Source organism: Gymnodraco acuticeps, unplaced genomic scaffold (genome assembly GCF_902827175.1).
Source record: "Gymnodraco acuticeps unplaced genomic scaffold, fGymAcu1.1, whole genome shotgun sequence".
NCBI lineage: Eukaryota > Metazoa > Chordata > Actinopteri > Perciformes > Bathydraconidae > Gymnodraco > Gymnodraco acuticeps.
The window spans coordinates 465,450-488,628 of record NW_022989979.1 but is presented as its reverse complement, the minus strand read 5'-3'; the positions used below and the strand labels follow the sequence as shown (position 1 = coordinate 488,628).

At 39.8% G+C, this 23,179-nt stretch overlaps 1 protein-coding gene across 3 annotated transcripts in view; it reads right to left on the bottom strand.

Annotated features, from left to right (window-relative positions):
- tbc1d1 (TBC1 (tre-2/USP6, BUB2, cdc16) domain family, member 1) overlaps positions 1–23,093 on the bottom strand; it is a 43,785-nt gene extending 20,692 nt beyond the window's left edge. Inside the window, exons 1-14 of one of the 3 annotated variants that reach the window (XM_034211602.1) lie at positions 23,003–23,093; positions 21,515–22,170; positions 8,833–9,423; positions 7,263–7,352; positions 7,065–7,169; positions 5,682–5,814; positions 5,045–5,136; positions 4,425–4,538; positions 3,711–3,833; positions 2,977–3,125; positions 1,927–2,187; positions 756–872; positions 428–541; positions 71–204 (exon numbers count right to left, since the gene is read on the bottom strand). In XM_034211602.1, coding sequence (XP_034067493.1) covers positions 71–204; positions 428–541; positions 756–872; positions 1,927–2,187; positions 2,977–3,125; positions 3,711–3,833; positions 4,425–4,538; positions 5,045–5,136; positions 5,682–5,814; positions 7,065–7,169; positions 7,263–7,352; positions 8,833–9,423; positions 21,515–22,129 — 2,638 coding nt within the window. In that variant the 5' untranslated portion in view covers positions 22,130–22,170; positions 23,003–23,093. Of the gene's footprint in view, positions 1–70; positions 205–427; positions 542–755; positions 873–1,926; positions 2,188–2,976; positions 3,126–3,710; positions 3,834–4,424; positions 4,539–5,044; positions 5,137–5,681; positions 5,815–7,064; positions 7,170–7,262; positions 7,353–8,832; positions 9,424–18,646; positions 18,822–21,514; positions 22,171–23,002 lie in introns of those variants that run through there. The other 2 variants (XM_034211605.1, XM_034211604.1) reach the window with 2 other exon arrangements.
- Positions 23,094–23,179: the final 86 nt, after the last annotated feature.

Genomic DNA, 23,179 nt, shown 5'->3' with positions numbered 1-23,179 from the left:
AATAAGGCAATGACAGTATAGTACTTCAAAGGGAACATTAAAATCTATCTTTGAGCGTGTCCACTCTCACCGTTTGATTCTGTGTTTTTCTGAGGTGTCGCGACCCGGAGGAAGATCTGCTGCCTCCAGGAGTGCCGATGGCCTCGCTGAGGACTTTCCCACATCCCACATGCTTCATTAGGTATAGACAGAGCTGCTACATCTCTGAAACACAAGCAAGCACACACAGGAATAGTTACCCAATATGGCCTGGTAAACATTCAGTAGGGCGTAGTTTAAACAATATGCTGCATACACACAGTCATATATATACTGCATGTTTAAAATAGAGACATCAAATCAGTTTAAGTGACCCATGAATCACAGAAGCACAGATTACTGGACACACTTATATGGACATCACTGTTAGCTGTACATGTGTGTGTACCTGCTCTTTGGCTCAGGAAAATCGTTCTCTTGGAGAGAGGCCAGAAATGGAAATTTCAGGAAATTAGGGACAGAGGAGGAGGAGCGGAGACGAGCACGCAGACCACCCAGAGGACTGAGATGGAGAGATGGAGGGGAATAAAGGAGGAAGAAATGGATGAAAAGAGAAACCTGTTCACACAGAAGACACTTGGCTGTCAGACAATGAAGGACATGTTTAGTCTTCCTCCGTGTGAACAGGGCCTCACATAATAACATGGAAAAAAGGTCAATATAAGGATTGAACAATCAATAAGTGTTGAACAGAAAATCAGTTCAGTGCAGCTCACCGTCTTGTATTGAGACGAGCTCCAGCAGAAGGTGAGGAAGGATGATGAGGAAGGAGAGGAGAGTGAGATGAAGGGCAGGGAGGAACAGGAGGAAGGGTGGAGTCCGCTGGGACATGTCTGAGAAGCAGTGCAGCAACAGAACCACAAAGCAAAGATACTGAAAAAGGCTGAAGACTGACAAAAGGCTGAAGACAGAAAGCAGGACATTTAAAGGAAATGCACTGAAAGCAGAGCTGGGGGAGACAGTTTGTTTGTGTAGATGAAGATCACATCACAAACTCCAGTGTAATAGGATTAATAATGCTTAATATAGTCTATTCCTGTTTTAAACTGCAACTAAAACGAAATAAATGTAATAATCTGTATTTATTTGACTATTCTACCTTAAAAGAGGACCCCACAGATTTAGCTTTATACATATTGTTTTCACATCTGCAGTAGTGCCTCCAAACAGCTGTAAACAGAGTTCGATGTGTTATATTAGTATAGTTTCCCTTCAACTGTGAACACTCCTACATTACATAACCACACTTTCCGTGACTTTTGAACCTTTGTTAACCAAGGTTCATTTTAAGTCATTTGTTTTTATTGTAGGCCTACAGACAAAAAAGAGAGAAGAAGCAGAGTTTGGTCCAAGAGCAGTACAAATATCAAAGCCAAGATTTTGAGAAATGATTCCACAGTTTTCTGACAGGAACTGATCTCTATTGTGCAATAAAGCCGGCTGTATACTCCAATATTAAGTTATATTATATTGATAAGAGATTATAAGAGATGTTCACTACTTGTTTCCCTTTGCTGTCATAGAGGAAACCAAGGTATGACACGCTCTACTGAACAAGCGTCAACCACCCGTGAGACTGCTGTCACAGGCTTGTTCCTGATTGTCTCCATTAATAGAGAGGGGTAAACTATGTTCAGCAGGATACAAGTTGTTAATACCACAAAGCCTGTGAAGACATGCAAGATATTGCAACTGCAACCAATCCCCTCCCATTTACTGAAATCCTAACTTAATATCTATAAGCAGTGAGACACACTTCTTGTGTACTGCACAGGATTAACATGTGAGAGCATGTTGTTATATGTGACGTGGAAATACTTGGGTCCAACACTGTATTTCACCTGTACGAAAACACACACACAAACAGAAAGCAAACACTCTTCTTACTTGCTCTGGTGTGGAGTGTCGGTGCTGACGGAGTAGTGTCGTACGAGCTTGGGCTTGGTAGCAGCTGTGGGGTTCTGTGGTGAGTTAGTTTGTGTGAACACTGGTGAGTACTCTGCTGATGAAGGGGTGGGGGGGTGGCTGAAGGTGCTGGCCCGTCGGCGGAAGCCCTGAGGCTGAGCTTCACCGGGTAGAGAGGAGGAGGAGGGCGACAGGGTGGGAGAGGAGTCCAGGAGGTTCAGGTCTCCTGTTGAGTTGTGGCACCTGAAGGGGATGACGTCAGATGTGAGGAGAAATATACAGTATCATATCCACTAACAAGTGTGCAGTGCTTTCTCATTTAAAGAAAGTCCAGGCAAGTTTGCAAATCATTTGAGCAGCTCACTTCTGTTCTCAGAATTGTGCTATAGGGGGGTTTGTGCGTTGGGTGTTGTTTAACACTTATTTGTGGGGTTAGGCGGTGTGAATTGGCTCTGATCATGTGTTGAGTGGGTGAGCTTATTGAAAAACCCTGACCCACACATCAATACATTTATAAGCTTTGAGCTTGAATTTAGCTCGGCACAATCCACTGTTTGTTTGGCATAAAACTGCAGGCAAATCTCTTTGTGTCAGTAACAACGTCTTGTCCTGAAATCGTATGCCGATAGACAGGTGCATGCTGGCATGCTGGTAGTATGTTGTAATTAGTTTACTATAATATAATTAGGTTAAAATAATTTAACAGGCTGCAAATTGCTTTTTGTTTATTTATAATTCATTTACCAGGCAGAGGGTACTCAGTGCACCATGGCTGATTCAGTTAATGTATGTACTTTGTGCAGTTCTTTTTTTTGTTGGTTAAATTATCAATCTATTCTCGAGACTTGTCTTTCCCTAAAGACACTTAGATTGTCTATAAATCCCTACTTTAGACTCGGCGACATATAAACACCTATAATCACGAATTGCTGTAAAACAAGTAGAACTGCTTTGACCTTAAAATCACTGACAGGTCTTGTCCTTAAACATAAACCAGTGTGAGGGCATGTGTGTGTGTTTAGGTGTGTTTACTTGAGTGGGCTGGTGGGTCTCAGCTGGGAGGAAGCAGGTAAGGGGTCATCTAGACACGCCTGGTCCTGGCTGCTGTTCACTGTGCAGATGGAGGAGCCGCTGTCACTTTCTAAACTGTTGTCTCTCTGAGCTCTGGCCTTGCTGCTCCCCTGAAACACACACACACACACGCCAAGGTTACACAGTGCCCAGCTTTAAATGTAACCAAAGATGACAAAAAATTGCAAGACTTCAAGGACATTTATCAAGTTATTCCCCATTTCTATGTTCAAAATGAACTCACTGCTACATAGTTTGGGTTTCTGCCTCTGATAAGCATGAACAATTTGTAATTTTCTGTATTATTAGTATATTATATACTATCCTATGTGTATGTACAGTATGTCTATGCTCCTGTAGTATTTTGGACTTTTTTTAAGAACATTTTTATAATCCACAATATTTTATATTGTTTATATTTGATATACTATTTCTAATTTTCATTTAATTTGTAATTGTTGATTCTCTATTTCATTTTTTAAGTATTTGTATTTTAATGTTGAACACACTGCTTCTGTAAGAAAATAATTTCCTAAATTGGGATCAATAAAGTATATCTATCTAGATATTTATCAAAAATGTGAAGATTAGGAATGATAAAATTTAGCTAAAATCACAAAGAAGCAAACATGATAGAAAAAAGAGAATAGTTGAGAATTATTGAATAAAAACCAAGGGAGAAAGAGCATTGATACCTTCCAGATGCCCTCCAGAGACTCGGTGAGAGAGCGCTTGGCTCGGCTCTTGAACTGTTCAAGTCTCTGCCGACTGCTGCTCTGCTGCGCCTCCACTGGGGCGGGAGCTGCCTCCTCACTGACCTGCACACAGAGAGCAAGACACTTAGGAAGTTGGTAAGTGAGAGAGAGAGAGAGAAAAAGAGTCCTCTCAAGTATAGTTATCTTTTCTTGTTGAACTACTCAGTCATAGGACTGATGACCCTTTAGAGCAGGGTCGTCAAATTCATGGCCCACGACTTCATTTGATGTGGCCCGCAAGAGCTTGCAAAGAATATAATACGTTTATTATACGGTTACATGCCGCTTTACAGAAGTACGTTGTCCATAAACTACATGTCCCACAATGCATCTCATTTTGTGACATACACACTGAAGAGACTTGCAATTATTTGCCCTAGACTTCTACTTTCAGATGTAGTTAATTATGAAGTTATTACCCTATCAATAATAATCCAATGCAGAGGCAATAATGTAATATAATACATTATTTTAAATATATATTTATATAGTCTTAAAGTTGCAGCTATAATGCTAATGTAGCCCGCGATGAAATTGAGTTTGACACCCCTGCTTTAGAGGAAATGTAGAAGTTAACTGGAATAAAGGAAGAAAAAGAGAAAGAAAGAGGTACAGTAATGTTTGTGTGTGAAAAATAAATGTAAATAAAGTTACCCGTCTGTCTCCAGGCAGGAGGTGCTGATGGCTCTTCTGCTTCTCCTCATAAAGATTCCTCAAAGAGGCCATCACCAACTCGTTCTCTTCCTGATCACTTTTAGGACGAGCCCTCTGAAACACAGACAATCATTTTTAAATGATATTCTTTTGTTCAACCCCAAAAGAAACGCAGTGATTTTCTGAGCTGATCTATTGATAGTTTAGCACTGTTTGAGTGTTGCAGTTCAGCTACATCACCAGCAGGTGTCAGCGGAGCAATACAGGAATATTTGAGTACATTCACCTCCCAAGACTTATCTTTAACTGTACAACAATCCCTTGAAACAATGATGGATAAAAAAGATAATTAGGCTCAAAGGTCCATTACCAACAGTAATATTAATGTGATTTGACCACAACACATCGCTACTTTATCGTGTGATAGACATTGATGTGTTGAGAAAGCCATGAAGAGCAAAACAGACCAGAAATATAGAGGGGTGAGATGGCGAAAATAAATAAGTTACATGTAAAGATGAATCAGTGCGCCATTATATATTCCACATGACAGACAACTTCTAATGGAAATTGTAGACTGACTGGTTTGTTTGTTTTTTTACACAGAGCAGACACGTTACCATGGTGTTTTCAAAGACTGATGCTTGCTCTTCATTGTCCAGAGTGGCGAGGTGTCTCTGAAGCTCCAGCTTGGTTTTAGACGGGGAAAGACCTGAAAAATATTGTAAAGACAAAATAAAAACACACTTTTTTCTACCTAGTAAGTGCGTATTTATAAAAGTATGTAGGGTACTACGGGTCAGTGGTGTAGCCTTCTCATATTGTATACCTTAGTTTATTGGTGAGCAATATATGACCTTACACCCAATGTGATGCTGTACTACTCTATATAGATATGAATATGCATACGTTTGTACACATTAAGAATTGAAGGCCTTATTATAAGTATGTGCATACAGACATAGCATATTCACTTTTCCTTCATTTTAAAAATGTTGAAACATTCATCAAATTCAGATGTCAACTTTCAACTGTGTCAACTCGCAGAACACATTTAATACAAATATAAAATATTTATAAAATCCACTGCTAGGTTCTGCCACTACATTTCAATTATTTAACGAAGGTAAATGTGATGGTGGAACCGAAAGTCTCTTTTATTTTACTACAGGCATATTAAAAGTGTATAAATGTATAAACTTGACCTATCAACATTACTCCAACCAACTATGAGTTCAAAATGCTTCAGTTTTCTACCTTCTATCCTCTCACACAGTCGGTGGAGCTGCTGCATGGGACAGCTGTCGCACTGCTGACTCTGGGTCTTTGCATTCTGCTGCAGGGCTGCCACAGAGAATGCCTGCTTCAAAGTCAGCATGATCTCGTCCACCTACAAGAGCAAAACACAGTCTTCTTTATGCTTTTTATTTATCCACCTTGAAAAAAAGCCAATCAATGCCTTTATCAGTTGCTTCTCCCAGTAATTTGTACACACAGGCTGCTTTTGAGAATTGTATTCCTCTATGAAAACAATATTTTAACACATTCACCCTATTAGGACTAGAGGATTTATTTCACGTTTTTATATGTATTTCCATTCTGTGCCTAAAACAGCCCTGTCCTACTGAAATGTTATGTACGTTTCAATATATGGGGGAAATCTACGTCTGTGCAGAAACATCTTATGCAGTGCAAACCTGGTGGAAGTAACAGAAGTAAACAAGATATTCAAATGTTCCCACAGGTCGTTCAGTTTACTCTGGCAGCAGTTATTTACTGACCCAGTGACTCATTGTTTAGAATAAGAATAGGTATCTATCTAGTATAAGCTAATCACAATGCAGCATTAGTTGACTGTTATACAATAGACTGCATGCGTCGAATGACAAAGGCCCTTTATCAAACCGATGTATTTGTCCATTTGGCAGACCATGACTCAGTGGCGCACAGAGGCACTGAGTCATGGGACTGAAGAGTTAAAGCAGAATTTGATGTTGATTGACATTAAACCATTTTTGGTTAAAAATATCAGCTTAAAGGTGGGGTAGGTAAGTTTGAGAAACCGGCTCGAGATACACCTTGTGTTATTTTCCATGGAATGCTCTTAACATCCCGATAGCAATGAATATCTGAAGTGCTTTGACAAAAAATCCATAAAAAACGTCATCTGTGGAAGCCGTAGTACTGTAAAAAGCACGACCAATCATCTGAGCCGGCCCGGCTAGAAGTAACTGGATGGCCTACCTGCCTGTCAGCCTTCCATCTGTTCACAAACTTATCTCGTGCCCTCATTGGTCATGTGTGCGTTCGTGTGTGTTGGAGGAGGGGCTCTGTAAGGAAGTGGCAGATTTTTTCCGGCTGTGTATTTTTAAATTCTAGCGCACTCGAGCTGGTTTCTCCAAACTTACCTACCCCACCTTTGATGCAGCTTCATGCCCAAATTCAGAGGTGACTTACTGGAGGTGATGTTAAATTAAAATGAGTAGGATGATTTAATATGAACACTGAGTGGAATTACCCCACAATCTTTCTGCAGAAAATGTATAAAAAAGGGCAAATACTCGTGAATTGTCATGTTATACACTACATCTCATTATTTTCTAGTTCTACAATGCTCTCGCTACATTATCTGTCTCTCACCAGTGTTTCGTCGGTGCACTGGAAGATGTAGCACACAAAGTGGCAGCTCCCTCCTTCCACTGTCTCCCTGCAGATGAAGCCAAAGTGATCCACATGACGAATACCCTGGAAAGTAAAGATCAGCGGATTCAGGATAGGTTTAAAAACATAAAGACAAATAATGCAAATGGTAATGTTGTAAAATGCAGTGATTCACACCTGTGAGCAGAAGGAGATCTCTTTGAAACTCTTCTCTATGGCAACTTTCTTGGTGTCCGGACTAACCAAGAAGATCTGAGACCTGCCCACCTGAAACAAAGACACACAATATAGTTATTGTCTTAAATGGAAGTGTCTGCGGTCTATAGTGTGCTTTTGTGTGTGTGTGTGTGTGTGTGTGTGTGTGTGTGTGTGTGTGTGTGTGTGTGTGTGGTGTGGTTGTGGTGAGGTTTTTGACAGCAATAATGAGCAACACAGGTTTAAATAGATACGAAACCAATCCAATTTTCAAACTTTTACGACATTAACCTTTTTAAATAAGGTTTTATATAAAGGGGAGCCTACAAATAATACCTTTAGATATTTTCTTAATAACCGGATTTGTCAAATGAGGCAGTATCATTTCTTTTTATTTTTTTTATCGAAAAACGTAAAAAACTATTTTAGAACGGTTCCGCTTTCGGGGATTTTCCCACGTATGCCATCATTAGGATATGAGTCACTATTACTCCTAAACCTAGGACTCATATGTTTGTAATAAACAAGGGATTTCATGTTCGTTAAATCCCATGTCCTCACATTCCACTAACACGGCTATTCTTTCTGTGAACATGTGGCCTATCACTGTTATTCTGATCCCAATATGAATCACAAAATGAGACTCTTTCTAGAGGAGATGGAAGATTACATCTATGTCTCTTAAATGTAGGTGATGATGTCACCAGGATGAGGTTGTTCTGTCCACTCTCCCCTGTCAGCGGCAGGATGTATCATCGTCAGTGTCAATAACATGTGTGTATCTGCTGAGGGGACAGCTACAGGCCCTGGTGGTTCCTGTGCCACTGGTCACCATTTCCTGTCTGGAGGACAAACAGGAAAAAGGGTTGGCAGCAGGTCACAACCCGTTAAGTAGAGGAGCATTTACTGAGATCGTTTTGAGCATCAGTCAGCATTTGCTCTAGCTGAGTCACTAGGGGATTCATTTATTTGACTATTTTGCTCTCACCCTCTCTGCTTTATGAACAACTGAGTATGAGGACTTTTTTATTTATTCTAAAAGTGCACTTCACAGCACTATAAAAAAAGAATTGTGTGGGAGCTGGAAGGACTCACAAATGTATTTCTGTTTTTTTATTAGAAAAATCTATGTAAGCCAACCTTATAGTAATGTATGTATCCTCTGTTCATCCTGAAACCATCCAAAGCTATGCTAAATTACTGCAGCACCATCCAATTATGTTTTTTTCTTCTGTTAGTCACACAGTCAGCACCAAATATGTGTTATCTTACCCACTGATGACAATGTGCAGGAATTAGTCATTTTCTTTTTCATGATTATATACATTATTTTTTGTAGGTCAATCTTTACCGTCATCCTTCTGCAACAAAAATGGAGGTCCTTAGCAATAATGTTGAGTGAATAAGTCGCAGACTATCGAGACATGTGTTTGACAACAAGACATTGTCTTCTGTAATACACAATGTTTTTGGCTTTAGTGACTAGCGCACAACCATATTTGGGTGTGTGTGTGTGTGTGTGTGTGTGTGTGTGTCCATTCATGAGTATTACCGTAAACAGCATGGTCCTGTTCTCCTGCAGGCTAAGACACTGTACTCCAGCAGAGTGTGTGTGTGTGTCAGAGGTGTTGGTGTGAGAGATCTCAGGTGAGAGTCCGTTCTCATCCAGGGCCTGCAGGCAGGGGAAGCTGGGGTCTCTTTTGAACAGCACAGGACGCTTCCCTGCGGTGGGGCTCCCTGCAGCTCCATTATCAACATCGCTACTCCCAAGTCCATTGGACTGAAAGGATAGTGCCTTCCTCAGCCCACCCAATGCCCCACTGTTTCCTCCTTTATCCTCCTCCCTCCCTGAGCCTTGCAACTGGCTGAACTTCTCGATGCACTCATCTATCAGGGCGGGGGGGGCTTTCTTGTGAGCAACACTAACACGGCCGCAAAACAGCACCTCAAACTTCTTGGAGAAGGCTGTCGGAGACAAAGCAGCAGAGGTTGCCACGGAGGTTGTCGTTGTGGAGACTGAAGAAAAACTAGTTTCCGAGGAATCGCTGCCTCCAGAGGAAGATTTGTTGGAGATGGGAGCGATGTCATCGCCGCGGGCCGAGCTCTTGCCAGCCTGCCTCAGCGTACTGATGATCTCAGGAACCTGCGAGGAGAGCAGGCAGAACTTGTAATTACAGTAATAAAACACTTACTGTAATCACATGACAGTTGAATTTCATCATATCCATTGAGCATACACTCTACTGGAAGTCTGCTGTAGAGCACAACAATGAAGCTTCAGCAAAGGTGAAACTACACGTGATGCGGGTCCCGATCCGTCTTCATTCCTGAACTAAGACAATGTCTCCAAACTCATCCATGCAGCTAGGCTCTGTGCCGTTAACAGCAACATGACAGACTGTTCGGTTGCAATTTCTTACGTGTGTAACCTACTGTATGTGTGTCTTCTATTTGACTCTTTACATTTGAAAGCTTTTAAAAAGACTTGAAAGTTGCTTTATCAATGATTCCACATTTTTTTATATTAAGAAGAATGTTACTACAAAAACAATACCAATGCACAGATTTTGACCCAGTAAAGTATTTGTGGTTGTTTTTTTGTGTATGCATTTGTTGATGTATTTCTTTCAAAAGTTAGGTTTACGTCCTTCTTATAACAGGTGTAGCAAATGTGAGTTTCACGACAAACATCTGGTCTTCGTGCATTAATGTATACTACATCTCTAATTCTACTATGATGTTTATATCAAATAAACCCCCAACTACCTAAACGTACACACTGTATATCTTCAAGCTGAAGTTTCTGCAAGCTAATTGAAAACACAATATCTACTGATGGACAGTTCAAAGTGCCATTAGCCATTGCCAGTATAACGTCTCTTCAGCACTGATGGCTGCCCAGCGGCAATAGTAAGTAAACACTGGGATAAACACTGAATATACAGTAAAGACACCAGCTTTTAGTTGTTATCAATGTAGATGCCACACCTCACTATGAGCTAAGCTGTCATATGCTGTAATGTCTTATGGTTGCCATAGTGCAGCCCTTGTGACTTCCTGTGTTGAAAAGAAGCCTTAATATTGACCTTTAGTCTAAAAGCAGGCTTTGTACTCACTTTCACTTTATTTGAATTCCTTCCTGACTACCCCTTTCATTTTTTCCTCTTCGCTCTCTGTCAATACACTTTTTTCTCTTTCTATAAAACTATTTACAACTGAATTTTACAAGTATCTCCATCTCAATGTGTTTTTATTGTGTATGTTCTAGATCAGTGGTTCCGAACCTGGGGGGGAACTACATATTTTTTACATATAATTGTAACTCAATACATGATTGTCACTAAAAGCCTTGTCTCTTCATTACAATACAATACACAAAATAATTGATTAATTCATTTGAATACAAATTCAAGTTAGTAGCTATTAAAGGCATAAAAATACAAAAATGTATAATTTTTTCTTTGATAGAAATGTCCCTTCTGCCCGTAAAGTGTTCAAACCGGGCTTGTCTGGATAAGCGCATTTTTAAAACAGTCATTGTCCGTGCCGGTTTCAGTTGGATTATTTGTCACAGTTGCTCCGATCAGATCGGTCTCCTCCATTTTGATTATTTACGACTTTTGAACACATCGGCAAAATCCGGCTTACTTTGAGCATGTGTTTTAAACAGTTTAATCCCTTTGTGAATTGTTTCCACTTGTGCCGTCCTTTCATTTCTTCATACAGCGGGAATCCAAATGAATTAATCCTGAGTCCAATAACCATCAAAGTCACTCCTTAATTACGCTTTCATCCTCCTTTAACAAAATACTTCACATTCATCCAGTTTGTGACAGTAGTTGTAGCATTTTTGAGACTTTTAAACTTGAATTACCGCTGTTGCACGCGCGCCTTTTATCTAGGGATGCTTGTGAGGAACAAGCAGTAGGACACAAGCAGCACGGTTGGTTCTCCGCGGATAGTTTCATGTTATGTTCACTCGGCAGCTGAACATGTATTTGAATATCAACTCTCAAACAATGCAGTTGCATCGCAGCAGAGAGAAGCACAGCGCTGCCTCTCTGTCCCTCCGAACCCTGTGTCTCTCTCTGGCTGATGTCCCAAAAGGATACAGCAGTCAGGATGTGAGCATGACGAGCAATTATACACACTCACTGCTACCCAGACACTTTGTCCAGGAAACTGTAGTACAGAGAGAGATTATGTGTTATAGTGATTTATATGACTTGGCTGTGAATTTTGTTTTAACAATCTAAACACAAATGTTCATATTCTTCAACAAGCCGGTTTGGTAAAAAAAACAAAAACAGGCAGAATTGGAAACAGAGCAGAGCAGCAGAAAAGGCTTTGTTGCTTTTATCCGACTTCCTGGATATAAATGTTCAGATTATTATTTCTGTATCCAACAGTTACAACACAATTGCTCTGTAATAGAAGGAACATTTACTTGCTACAATATATCATTTCTTTAGTTTGTAGAAGTGTTTTTTGTACATTTTTAACTTAGCAGTACTTCTTGTCCTGCTCATTCAAGTATTTGTTATTTTTGTATCGAGCAGATACAAAATAATGATTCTGTAAGAGCAGGAACATTCACTCGCTAGAATACATAGTATTTTGTAGTAAGAAGTGCTTCTTTATACATTTGCAAAATCGAATGTAACAGTACTTCTTGTCTTGGTAATTCAAATATTTTGCCACAAGATTAACATTCTTCAAATGTTGGGATGCAGATATGTTTCTACTCATTAACCCCAGCTGGTCTGCAAATAAGCGGACATTGAGGGGTTGAACAAATAAATGAAAACTCGGGGCTCTCGCACACAAAAACCCTCTTTCTGTAACCAGTCTTTCCGTGACTAACACAGAGGATTTCCATGAGCATTAAAGCAGCCCGACACATTGCTTTTGCCAGTTGTAAAAATAGACAAGTAATGGAAGAAGAATGTTTAAGAAAAATAAAAAAAGAGGCTAGCTAAGGTTAGATAAACAGGCTAGGGGCAACCAGGTCAGTACTTCACCAAAAATATATATAACATTTTAGTATCAAGACTGTAGACTTGAAAGGTGGTCATGCTGCTTCTTATATCCAGTCAGTTAAAACAAACTCAAATGCATGTCTAAATAGTGACACGCATAGCCTTTTGAGGCAATACACCAATTCTCATCTATCTGAATATACTTTGTGTGTTCCAGACAGCCATCGTGTCACAGAGAGATCAAATTTTGCTGATCATTTGCAGCATTGACACTTTATCTTAAGGCCATTTTACAGAGAATACTCTGCTCTCATCCGAACTGATTACATGCAGACTTTCATCTTTAAGAAATCATCTGAGTGACTATTATTATTCCTGCAACCAACAAAAAAAGCAAGTCGAACATAATATCACAGCCAACACGTTTTTTTAAAAACTTTTAACAAATATAGCTCCGGGGAAGTTGTAGTGGGAAGTTTGAACTCATGTTGTTTTGCGATTGTGTGCATATTGAGTTCATTATGCTAAATAATGCAGAAATGTCAGGACAATGAAAACAACAACCTAAACAGTTCTGGATAATCTTGTTATTTTTAGTTGTACTTCCTTTTATTTATTTAACTCAAAAATAAACAACGGACTAACTATATCAAGCTACAGAAATATATCATCAACAAAAAGGGTGTTACGTCATAATAGACTATAACCTTTGTCTGCCTCTCCTGTTGTGGGCCTGGTTTGTTTCACCTCACTGGCAGTGAAGCAGACAAAGGAACAACAAGGAGGAAGTAGAGGAGTGAGGCAGAAGCAGTGGTTGAGACACATCAGTGATGTCATGAACCAGAGATGCCTGAGCAGCTCCTAAAACTGCCGTCTCACAGACTGACACTCACACAGTCCTGTTGGGTCTTGTCTCGGCATGAGATGTGCACACTCCTGTTTTTTTTTTTTATCAAAACAATTCTGGCCTCATTTTGTTCTATCACAACTGCTGTGAATAACTGCGTCAGAGAAATGGCTCTAGTGTCAAGAATGGGCACTCTTTTTCAAGAAATATCCAAACAGCAGTATATTGGTAAGACTTGAGTAAGTGCATTAAATCAGGTATTGAATTTGCGTACAATTTTGAATTACTACACACACTACAATTCTGAGGATAATATGATACTTTTACTCCATTACATTCAGCTGAAATGATCATGAAAGTCATTCCACTATATATGACCTAGTAGAAATTAACTCCACCACAAGCAGCTCCAACATTGATACACTGCAGTAATGTATTGGTTATAATAACTCACACAGGTGTTCTCAGTTAACTATTTGGACCAATGCTCAGGCTGGACACAATTATGCTTATTTTGTGGGGTGGAGAATCCCAACTAATCAATAAACCTTTTTCACAGAGCAGGAGAAATGTGTGTGTTATTGTTTTTGACACTTTTGAAGCCAGAGAAGCAGAACTATAAAAAGGTCAATATGTTGGCTATTTAAGGCCCTGATCAGACAGAAAAACACAAGGCACCCTAAGGACAATAAGGGCATTGTTAGAGGGAGAGGGAAAGAGAGAAATCAGCTGTGACCTACAATGAAAAACTAGGCAGGAATGGAGTTTTGTTCCTTGACCCATTTTCAATCCTTGCTTACATGTTTTCTTTTCACAGATGATTTGCACTGTATTTACTTTAACTTCAATGTTCATGTTTAATTCTCTGCGACAAACAAAGTGCAGGGTGTATCTCAACATTTGGTGGACCTCTGATATTTCCATTGGAATACATAGAGTGCAAAAACCTTTTCTCAAGCATTGGGGCCTAAATCTGCAATTTTTCCCTACCATATTTGTTTATCAATTATGTGAGTAGGAACGTAGAGGATGTGCATGTTGAATGATATCTTGTTTTAAGAAAAACATTTTATTATACTTATACGGTAAACATTTGGTCTATTTTTTTTTTTTTTTTTTTTTTTAAATAAGCCTGTAGTTAGTTTCTACCACACCTTTACATGTACATGTTATGTTTCCTCTCTTCAACCTTTCATTTTTATAAAAATAAAAGGCAACTAAAACATAGTGCATGCTGAGTCACTGCCACTCTCACTTGGACTAAGTGAAATAAAACTGAGCCAATGTTAGTGTTATTAGTATTAGGAGTGCTTTTCCTACAATGATAAGTCAAAATGTGTGATGTGAAAACAGCCTACCATCCTGGCTTTAGAGTAAGGTCTGCTATCTGTCTCCTAACAGCAGACCCCTCTCTGTTTTGCCTTCCCCCCTCCATGTACCCCTTCCTCTTCCTTCACTGTTACTTTGAAACACTTGAACCAACAGATACATTTAGCCCTGTCCTGCATGTGCTCTCCTCTCACTCCCTTCCTCCGTCATTAAAGACACAGAACAGCCACGCAGAGGAGGAAGAGGTGTTTACTTTATTGTGCTGCTGGAGCCTTTTCTCATTTCAGCCCACCTACCAAAGTGTCACTCCCTCTGCTCAGCATGATGGTGTTATAATCTCTACTGTTTTCTCATTTGGTCCATCCCTTCTGAGAGCATTTTCTGTAAAACCCCGTCTGTATAAATAGATTTCAATTATTTAAAACATTTTAATTTGGTAAGGTTCGTCTTCTGAGAAAGGTTACGCTGGAAGAAAAGTAGAGCTGAAACAATTGGTGAATTGATTGATAGGTAAATAAATATAATATTAATCAGCAACAATTTTGATAATGGATTATTTAAGTCATTTGTAAAACAAAGCATATTTGCAAAAAATGTTTGACATTCGTTAAAATGATATATAAAAAAATCTGCATGTTACACCAAAGATTATAATTGTATTTGTCAGAGCCTTAAAATCGACAATGTTATTACATTTTTGTGATCAAGCAGGAAAGAAAACGAATCGACCGTTTTTAAGAAAAATCGTCTATATTCATTCATAGTGCTGGTGATTTCTCCAACTGGATGAATGCAAACAACACGTTTCTTTTCATCAATACTTAGGTTTCTTATTCCGATATTGTCCCTCTTCAGACTGCTGACAGGGCTGATCTGGAGATGTGGATTGAAGGATTAGAGGGGAATGCAGAGGGTCGCTCCTCAAAGGGCAGCGTTAGCTCTAGACACACAGTATCTTGTTCAGTGTAACATTTACATGATCTCAGACAGGAAGGCAGTTGGGCACAGCCTCAGGCTGTGACCCACAGCCTTGGCCTCTCAGGGGAACTACATTGAAAAAGCATGTTGTTTCCCACTGAGCCAGAATTAAACAGAACTACTGTTGTACTAACCTCGAAAAGAGGGAAGTTACGTAAGTGCCACTGGTAAAAGAGAAGCTGCAATTCAGTGGAATAAACTAAATAAACTAAAGTATGAGTAAAACGGTGAAAGAGGAGGACATCATGTGAAGGTTAGTCAGTTACCAGGACTGATGGGGACAAAGAAGTATCATTAAAGAAACATTTCACAAATGTGTCTACTGCAGTACACCGTCCATCTCTACTCTTTGGCTACATTCAGCTCCTCTCTTTCTAGACTTTTTGAAATATAATGTTCCTATTACAAAGGCCCTAGTGTCTCCTCTACAGCAATGTCTCCCACATTTATTAAACAGCTGTAGGCTGAGTTGACAAGAAGCTTGGCCAACGAAGCAAAGAACAAAAACAACATCGCTACCCAAACATGACAAATTGATAGAACGGTCAACTTTTGATGTTTTAACCAAACTAAATTATCGGAATTTACGAACAATTTAGAAACATGGAATAAAGTAGTGATACTCCAGCCAGCTTCAAAAACAACAAGGACAAGCCTGCAAAGAGTTCCACTTCTGCACTTCCCATGGTCATGTGCCTGAGTCTTGTGCCTAGTGGAGCAAAGCCAGGCCTCAAAGAAGTTCAAAGTACAGAAGCCATACCACATATAGGAAACCACACAAAGTAAGGCACACAATAGAGAAAAAGGGGAACAATATTTGGAGGTAGGGGATATTCATAGAGCAGATGGTAATAGCCACGCATTAATATGACTTAAAAAGGGACTAAGGAGACACTTCACAGCACAAAGACAATATATGCAGAGATTATTAACTCATTATAATGTAATCACAGCACAGCATAGGTGGGCTTGTTCTCAAAATGCTGTGCCGAGTAAGGAAAAGGATATCTTGGATAAGAATAAATGAGGTCAGATAGGCGAACAGATAACACCCATGTTCTCATCTAAGAGGATTGTGAGGTCCAGCTCTGACAGGATGACCGGTGAGGCAAGCAGAAACTTGGATTAACAAAGTGGAAGACAGACTGCTAGACAAATGGTGGACTAACAAGAGCAGACACATTTGACCAAAACACACAGACAGAAAGGTGCTTTCAGTTTATATGTTGGTTTTTACAACAGTGCAAAGACTGTGTCACATGAGGGAGGTAAAAGCATGTGAGACCAGGGATTACAGGAAGAGGGTATGGCAGGGAGGGGAAAAGGGGAATCCACACACTTTTGGACAATATGGTTCATCATTAACCCCAATTACTTTTGAAAGTGCCTTTTTGCAAAACACATCAAAACCTAGGGTACTTTCCAGGATGAGAAAGAAGGCAGTTGTTTTAACTAAGGAAGTTATAAGTTGTCTTTTTAAATCGAGTCATTCGAGTCCGCAACATCAAGCTAATATAACTTTCCATCACAACCCAAACTATCACAATCGCTTGATCAGAAAAACAAAAAGCAACTGCAAAAAAGGGCCCAATATTCTTCAGGTCAAATGGGAATATTGAATCTCACTTTATCGCACAAGGCTTTAAAGTGGCATGTGTGTAAAAGCAGACATGAAAGAGAGACTGCTGAAGTGAGAGCTCAGATTAACACAGCGTGCAGATGGGCTAGCCTCCTCTTCCAGGAGTGAAGTCCTGGCATAAGCACAATGGCTCTGGAGGTGATATCTCCATGACTCACTCGCACCTACATTTGTTTTGTGTTTACAACGGCTAAGCAGACCGGATTTTCATGTACTCAACTTTAAAGAGGGTCTGACAGTCAGTAAGCCACTGATTAACAGAACCGGCAGCTTTAACAACATCCAGTTGAGGAATAGTGCCGTATTCAATAACAGATATCATTATTCACCGTTTCAAAAATCATGTTGAGCAACATGTTGAGCTAGGATGATTATGCACCGAGCAGTTTTTTCTGATACAAATAAGACCATGCCTACTAGTCAAAAAGAGAACTATGTTTTATTTATATAATTCATTCATGTTTTAAAAACTGTAATAAGTTTGCCACATTTGCTTAAAAATGGTGGTCTTGCATGAATAGAAATAATCAAATAAACACAGATTATCATCAAATAATCTTGTAGCTATAAAAACAGTTTTATCCCAGCAGCTATTGCACAAATTAACACATCATAGGAGCGTCACACAGATGCCTATTTTTATTTATTTAATTGTGAATTTTGAATGTCCATGTTTGTACTAGTGTTTTCCTTCTTAAAATGTTTTTTTTAAATATTTAGAGATTTGGTTGAGCAGGGTATACTTGTACTTTTACTAGTCCTTTATTAGAGATGTGTATGTTGTTTGTTTTTAGTGTCAGGATGGAACCCTTGTCTTTTTCTCTGCAAACAGAATCTACCTACGGGTACAGATAAATAACCTGAACCTGCTCTAATAGACTTTACTTCAAATATATAACCAAAAGCAGTAAAGATGTAACAACATTGCTTTGACCCCCACTGGTTTGCAGCAGATAAAACACATAATAACCCTGATTTAAAAAAGGTACATGCTGTAGTATAATCCCCATTCAAATGAAATAATATACTCAAACTCCAAAGGAAGTTTTATAAACCAACGGTTATACAGACTGTCTACTCTAGATGCATACAGTACATTCAAATTAAACTGCAGTTGTGGAAACCTTATTGATACTTATTTCTACAACCATACAATGATGCCATTTCTTGACATGAAGGACAGGTACTTGACCAACAACTGCAGGAGCCAAACATCACTTACAGTTAAAGAGGAATAAATCAGCAGTTTAATGTCACTTGTAATTCAAACAAACATTTGACATTAAGACGGGACCTGTCTGACAGGTCTTTGTAGTAAGCTATATAAAAAAGTATAATAATTTAATTAATTTATAATGATAACTAGTAAGTCAAGACCACGTTACAAGACATTTTACGACTCTACTGCTATAATAGTCATGTTATTTATCTCGAGCATGCTAACTTGTTGAACTGGGCTAACAACAAGTGTCGCTAATGTGTTGTGGCTAATGCCAATGCTCGCCAACAAACCCAGTTAGCTTACTGTCCACTTAGCATGGCACTGAAATTAAACACACCCGCACAGACACACACAGCTTTCAGCGTAACTTACATCTTTCTGTTCTTGTTTGATGTTAAACAGTTTGAGTCGCTGGAGCCGTGCTTTCATCCCATCCGCCATAAACTTTACAAAAGCGAGATCTGAGTGGTTACTTCTCCGAGGCTCGCCCTTTTGACAGTGTGGGACACTTCAATTTAATTTCATTGGAAAGTTGATTTTGCTCCCTGCGGTTAAATGTCAAGTTTGTAAACATAAAATTACAACACATCCGGTTGAAGTTTTTCAAAGTAAGATAATGCAAATAACTTCACATGGGATATCATTTACACACTACTTGATTGGCTCTTGTTTTGAAAGCCAAATAACCAATTTCAGTTTTTTCCCCAGTTAAGTGTGGTTATCTTGTCGCAGCTAGATCCGCCAATGCGTTTGGACAATGGGGTGGACACAGTTCCTGTCCCGGGGCAGTCAAACTTTAGGCGGTAGACTTTTGGGTGGTTTTCCCTCTGGTGTTGCATGACTTAGATTGTGTCTATTATCTTCGTTGGTATGACTGAATATAAACAGTATTTCCGGTGTGTAAGCAGAGCAGACCTAATCAGCCAAGAATGATTGCCCTGGGGAGGCACTGCTGCTGATAGCTGGAATATGACTACTAAACCTTATGGTCTCTAGAAGTTACATACCGTTGTCATGTCAAAGTCTACATTTGACAACGTTTTATCTCAAATTTCACAGCATTGGTGCAGAACTGGTTACAATACAATTCAAATGTGTGTACAATTACTTTGACATTGTAGTTTTACACCCATGGCAGCAACTGCATTCCCATGTTTTCACATTAAATAACATGAAAACTACTTTAACTAGACCATATCTTATTAGCATTTATGTGTACCACTGCTTGCTATTAAAGATTGATTTTAATCAATTTACTTTTATAATTGAAAAACCAGAATACCCAATCCTCATGATGATCATACAGTCTTAATAAAATAGGTTCAGTTAGTAATACTGATATATATTATCTCATTACCATCTGTTCACTTTCTGAATAGTAATAAACAGACTAAAACATTGTGAACTTTGTACGATTCATTAGTGACACCCAGTGGTTACTTATTTCCCACTGCAGGAGCAGCAGAGTCAAATGACTAGTGAATGGTAACATTTTTACCAGACATTCAATAGATAACTAACTGTTGCTGTTTTTTGGCTGGTAAGTGATAGTTATTCTAGACACATATTTTACCAGCACTTGGCGATTGTATGCTGCTGGATTTACTGCATGGTAGAAGGATGCTGTACCATTGGGTTCATTGGTTGCTAAAAATGTGTAGGTTTAACTTTCAAACATTTTTTTAAAATGTATGATGGATAAAAAGGACACATGTTTATCACAATAAATCATAATATGTCTGTTATACTACAGTCCAGACAGTCTCTTTAATTTTTAAATATCATTATCACCCACATCTTTTGCAGCAATATTTTCAAATGTGAGCCAATAAACACGATGCAAATACATCTACCATCACTTCCCCCACTTCCCCACAGAGTGTGGTGTGTGTGTGTGTGTGTGTCCCAATGTGACAGAGCAAGAGCAACAGGTGTGGTTGCTCTTGCAACCACACGTTGGTGACATCAACATCATTGCATTCTTCAAAGGGCTGAAAAGAGAGAGGGGAGAGAACAACAAGCATACACAAGCATACACAAACACACACACACACACACACACTTTCTCCACAACAAAAACACATCACAACAAAAGCTGAGCCAAAGGAAGTGGTCGCCTTGGCAACATGACATCTTGCTTGGTTAATGTAAAGCAAGCTATTTTGACTTACACACACACAAAACATCCTATGTGTATGATAAAGTCAAATGAATCTGAATGTGGGGAATTGATACCAAATACAGTACATGTAGTGACATGTGCACATATAGAGACACATGTCACTATTTACAGTACATCACAGAGTACATGCTGGCTGTTCATATTTTTTAAGTTATGCAGGTATTTGCCTGTAAACCGGGAGTGGTGGAAAGCAACACAAAAACAGTTGTAGATCGAGTTCGAACTGACATTTGTAATTCTTACTCCTAAGATTTATTTAGTATCTCCATCTCTATAATGTGGCTAACTCTTTTAATTCTTCGGTATGTTAAGCATGGCATGCAATGAGGATGCTATCAAATGTCTCTGGCTTGATTCAGGCACCAGCTGCAGCTTCACAGTGTTGTGTGTCTGTTGGAAAAGCCCAGCATGTGGAGGAGAGGTTAAAGGAGTTAGAGGTCAGGAGTGTGCGAATGTGTGTTTTGTATGTGGACGTGTTTGTGTTTATGTGGTTGAAGTGAAAGCACAGTAAATATAGACTTACAAGGTGCCAATTCAAGATCCAGTTTCTTTCAGTGGGATGTGGTAATAAATAGTGTGATCACACTGAATGATCTGGCTACCTTTTGTCAAAATGTAAGGAGAGTGTTGCCAGGCTGAATTCTGATTCTCATGTGATTCTATTAGTTGCCTGTCTGCTCATGCTCTGCGTGTTGCTTTCATTATGCTTTATGAGACTGTCCACTTTGACATGCAATAATCATGATGATTTGGGAGCTCTATTACTTTATGTATAGATACCAAGGTTTTTCTACAACAGACACACACATTCCTTTGACTCACAATCTAGGGCACAATGTCATCGTTACAGCTTTTGCTTGGGCACCTTACTAAATGGTGAGGCTTTGTATGGCTAATCTGCAGATATTAACTTTTATTGCTGTGTTTTCTAATTGTGATAATATTTAAGAAGAGTACACTTTTCCATTGTGTCTTACTTTGCATACACATGCATATAATGCCTGATACAGTAGTGTTTAATCTCATATCATTTCATTTATACACACTCACTCACTCACCTTGGTGCTGTCCTGGCACTGGAAGACATAGCAGGAGTAGTTTGGTGCGTCTCGGACCAGGCAGCCGAAGCTGCTGGGCTCCTGGCTGTTGTGAATCAGTTTGGTCACTTGGTGAGGACGACATTCAAACAGCACTGTGTGAGTCAGAGGGTCCCAGACAACTCCCTTTCCCAGAACAGACACACATCGCACCCGCAATGCTGACACACACAGGAAAACTGTCTGATTACGGGTAGAAGGGTCCACCTGTCGTCCAGACCGCAACCCAGCACCCACATTCCTCTCTGCAGGCCGACACTTGCTGATCTCAGCCACCACCCAGGGCAGCATGGCCATGGTGGTCAGGTGGTGGACCGGCAGAGAGCCGATCAAAATCAGTTTGTATCGTATCTCCTCATCTTCCTCCTCTCCTTCTTCCTCTACCTTTTCCCCATGTGGTGAAATCCTTTTTCTTGTAGAAGAGAGCTGGCGCGGACACAGTGTGGAAGAGTTGCGATGTGAAAGTGATGGACATGAGCGGTGGTTTGAGGTCAGGTTAGGAGGGGGGTTTTCAGAGCTTAGAGGGCTCGATGGTTCATCTCTTCTGGGCTTCACTTCAAAGTAGAGCCCCTCCATGGCTGGTGGGGCCAGACGCAGCAGTCTGCCTCCGCTTTTAGCTGCAAACATTCAGTCAGAGGACAGAGACTTTTAAAGAAGAACATTTACTGTGTTCCACTTTGCCATTTGTGTAGAATCTGGACACTGTTAATCATCTGAGTCCTGCATAGTAATCACAGGGTCATTTGGAGGGTAGGCTACTAAACATGGACCACCTGGTGTTGTTTACCGAACCCAAAACACATGACTACTGACCTACACTTTTTACAGTCTCAAGGACACACAGACAAACACAGGACAGCTAAACTATAAGGATCATACTTGGCAAGTGTAGAGAGAAAAGCGGGTAGCTCATCTCTCCTGCCCCACACCATTAACATACGTAAACGACATTAAAATCACTTTTATAACTATTACCGTAAGAATAAGTATACATTCACTGTGATAATGTGTAACGTGTAAGTAACTACGTCAACATTGATAGCGGGGCATGATGGAAATGCTTTAAAAACAGATAAGCTAGCTATGAAATGAAACGTTCCCGTGAAGTTAATAGAGAAAGAAAAGGAAGACGTCCAATACGCACCTCATATTTGACCTTGCAACATAAATCATTTCTCAATTTAAATAAAATGAGGCAGTGCGGCTGCCATATAGGTCGGTCTGCAGTAGAGGAACAACGGAAGTTAGAATGAGGTTTTATTTCCGAGGAGCGCAGCCCCACTTGCCTTCTTTTACTGGTGATTGTAATTTTACGCACGGGGCAAGTTATAGGCTATTTACGCAGGAGGCTGCGCACACACTAAATCTACCACGGTTTATGTACGTTTTTCACGATTTTGATCGATAGACCATCATCTGGCTGATATTCTCATGCCAGTTCAGTCTTACCTGTTCACTGAAGTCTTGCCCGGTGAATGTCAGAGTCTACGGACGTACACAGAAAATAAAGAGCGAGGGAGAGCTTCACGGAGCACCAGCAGTCTGTAGTTTGAGTTAAATATAGAGACAGGGCAGACCCGACCTCCCTCCTCTCTGTTCTCAGATGGGACATGACCAGTGCGTGCT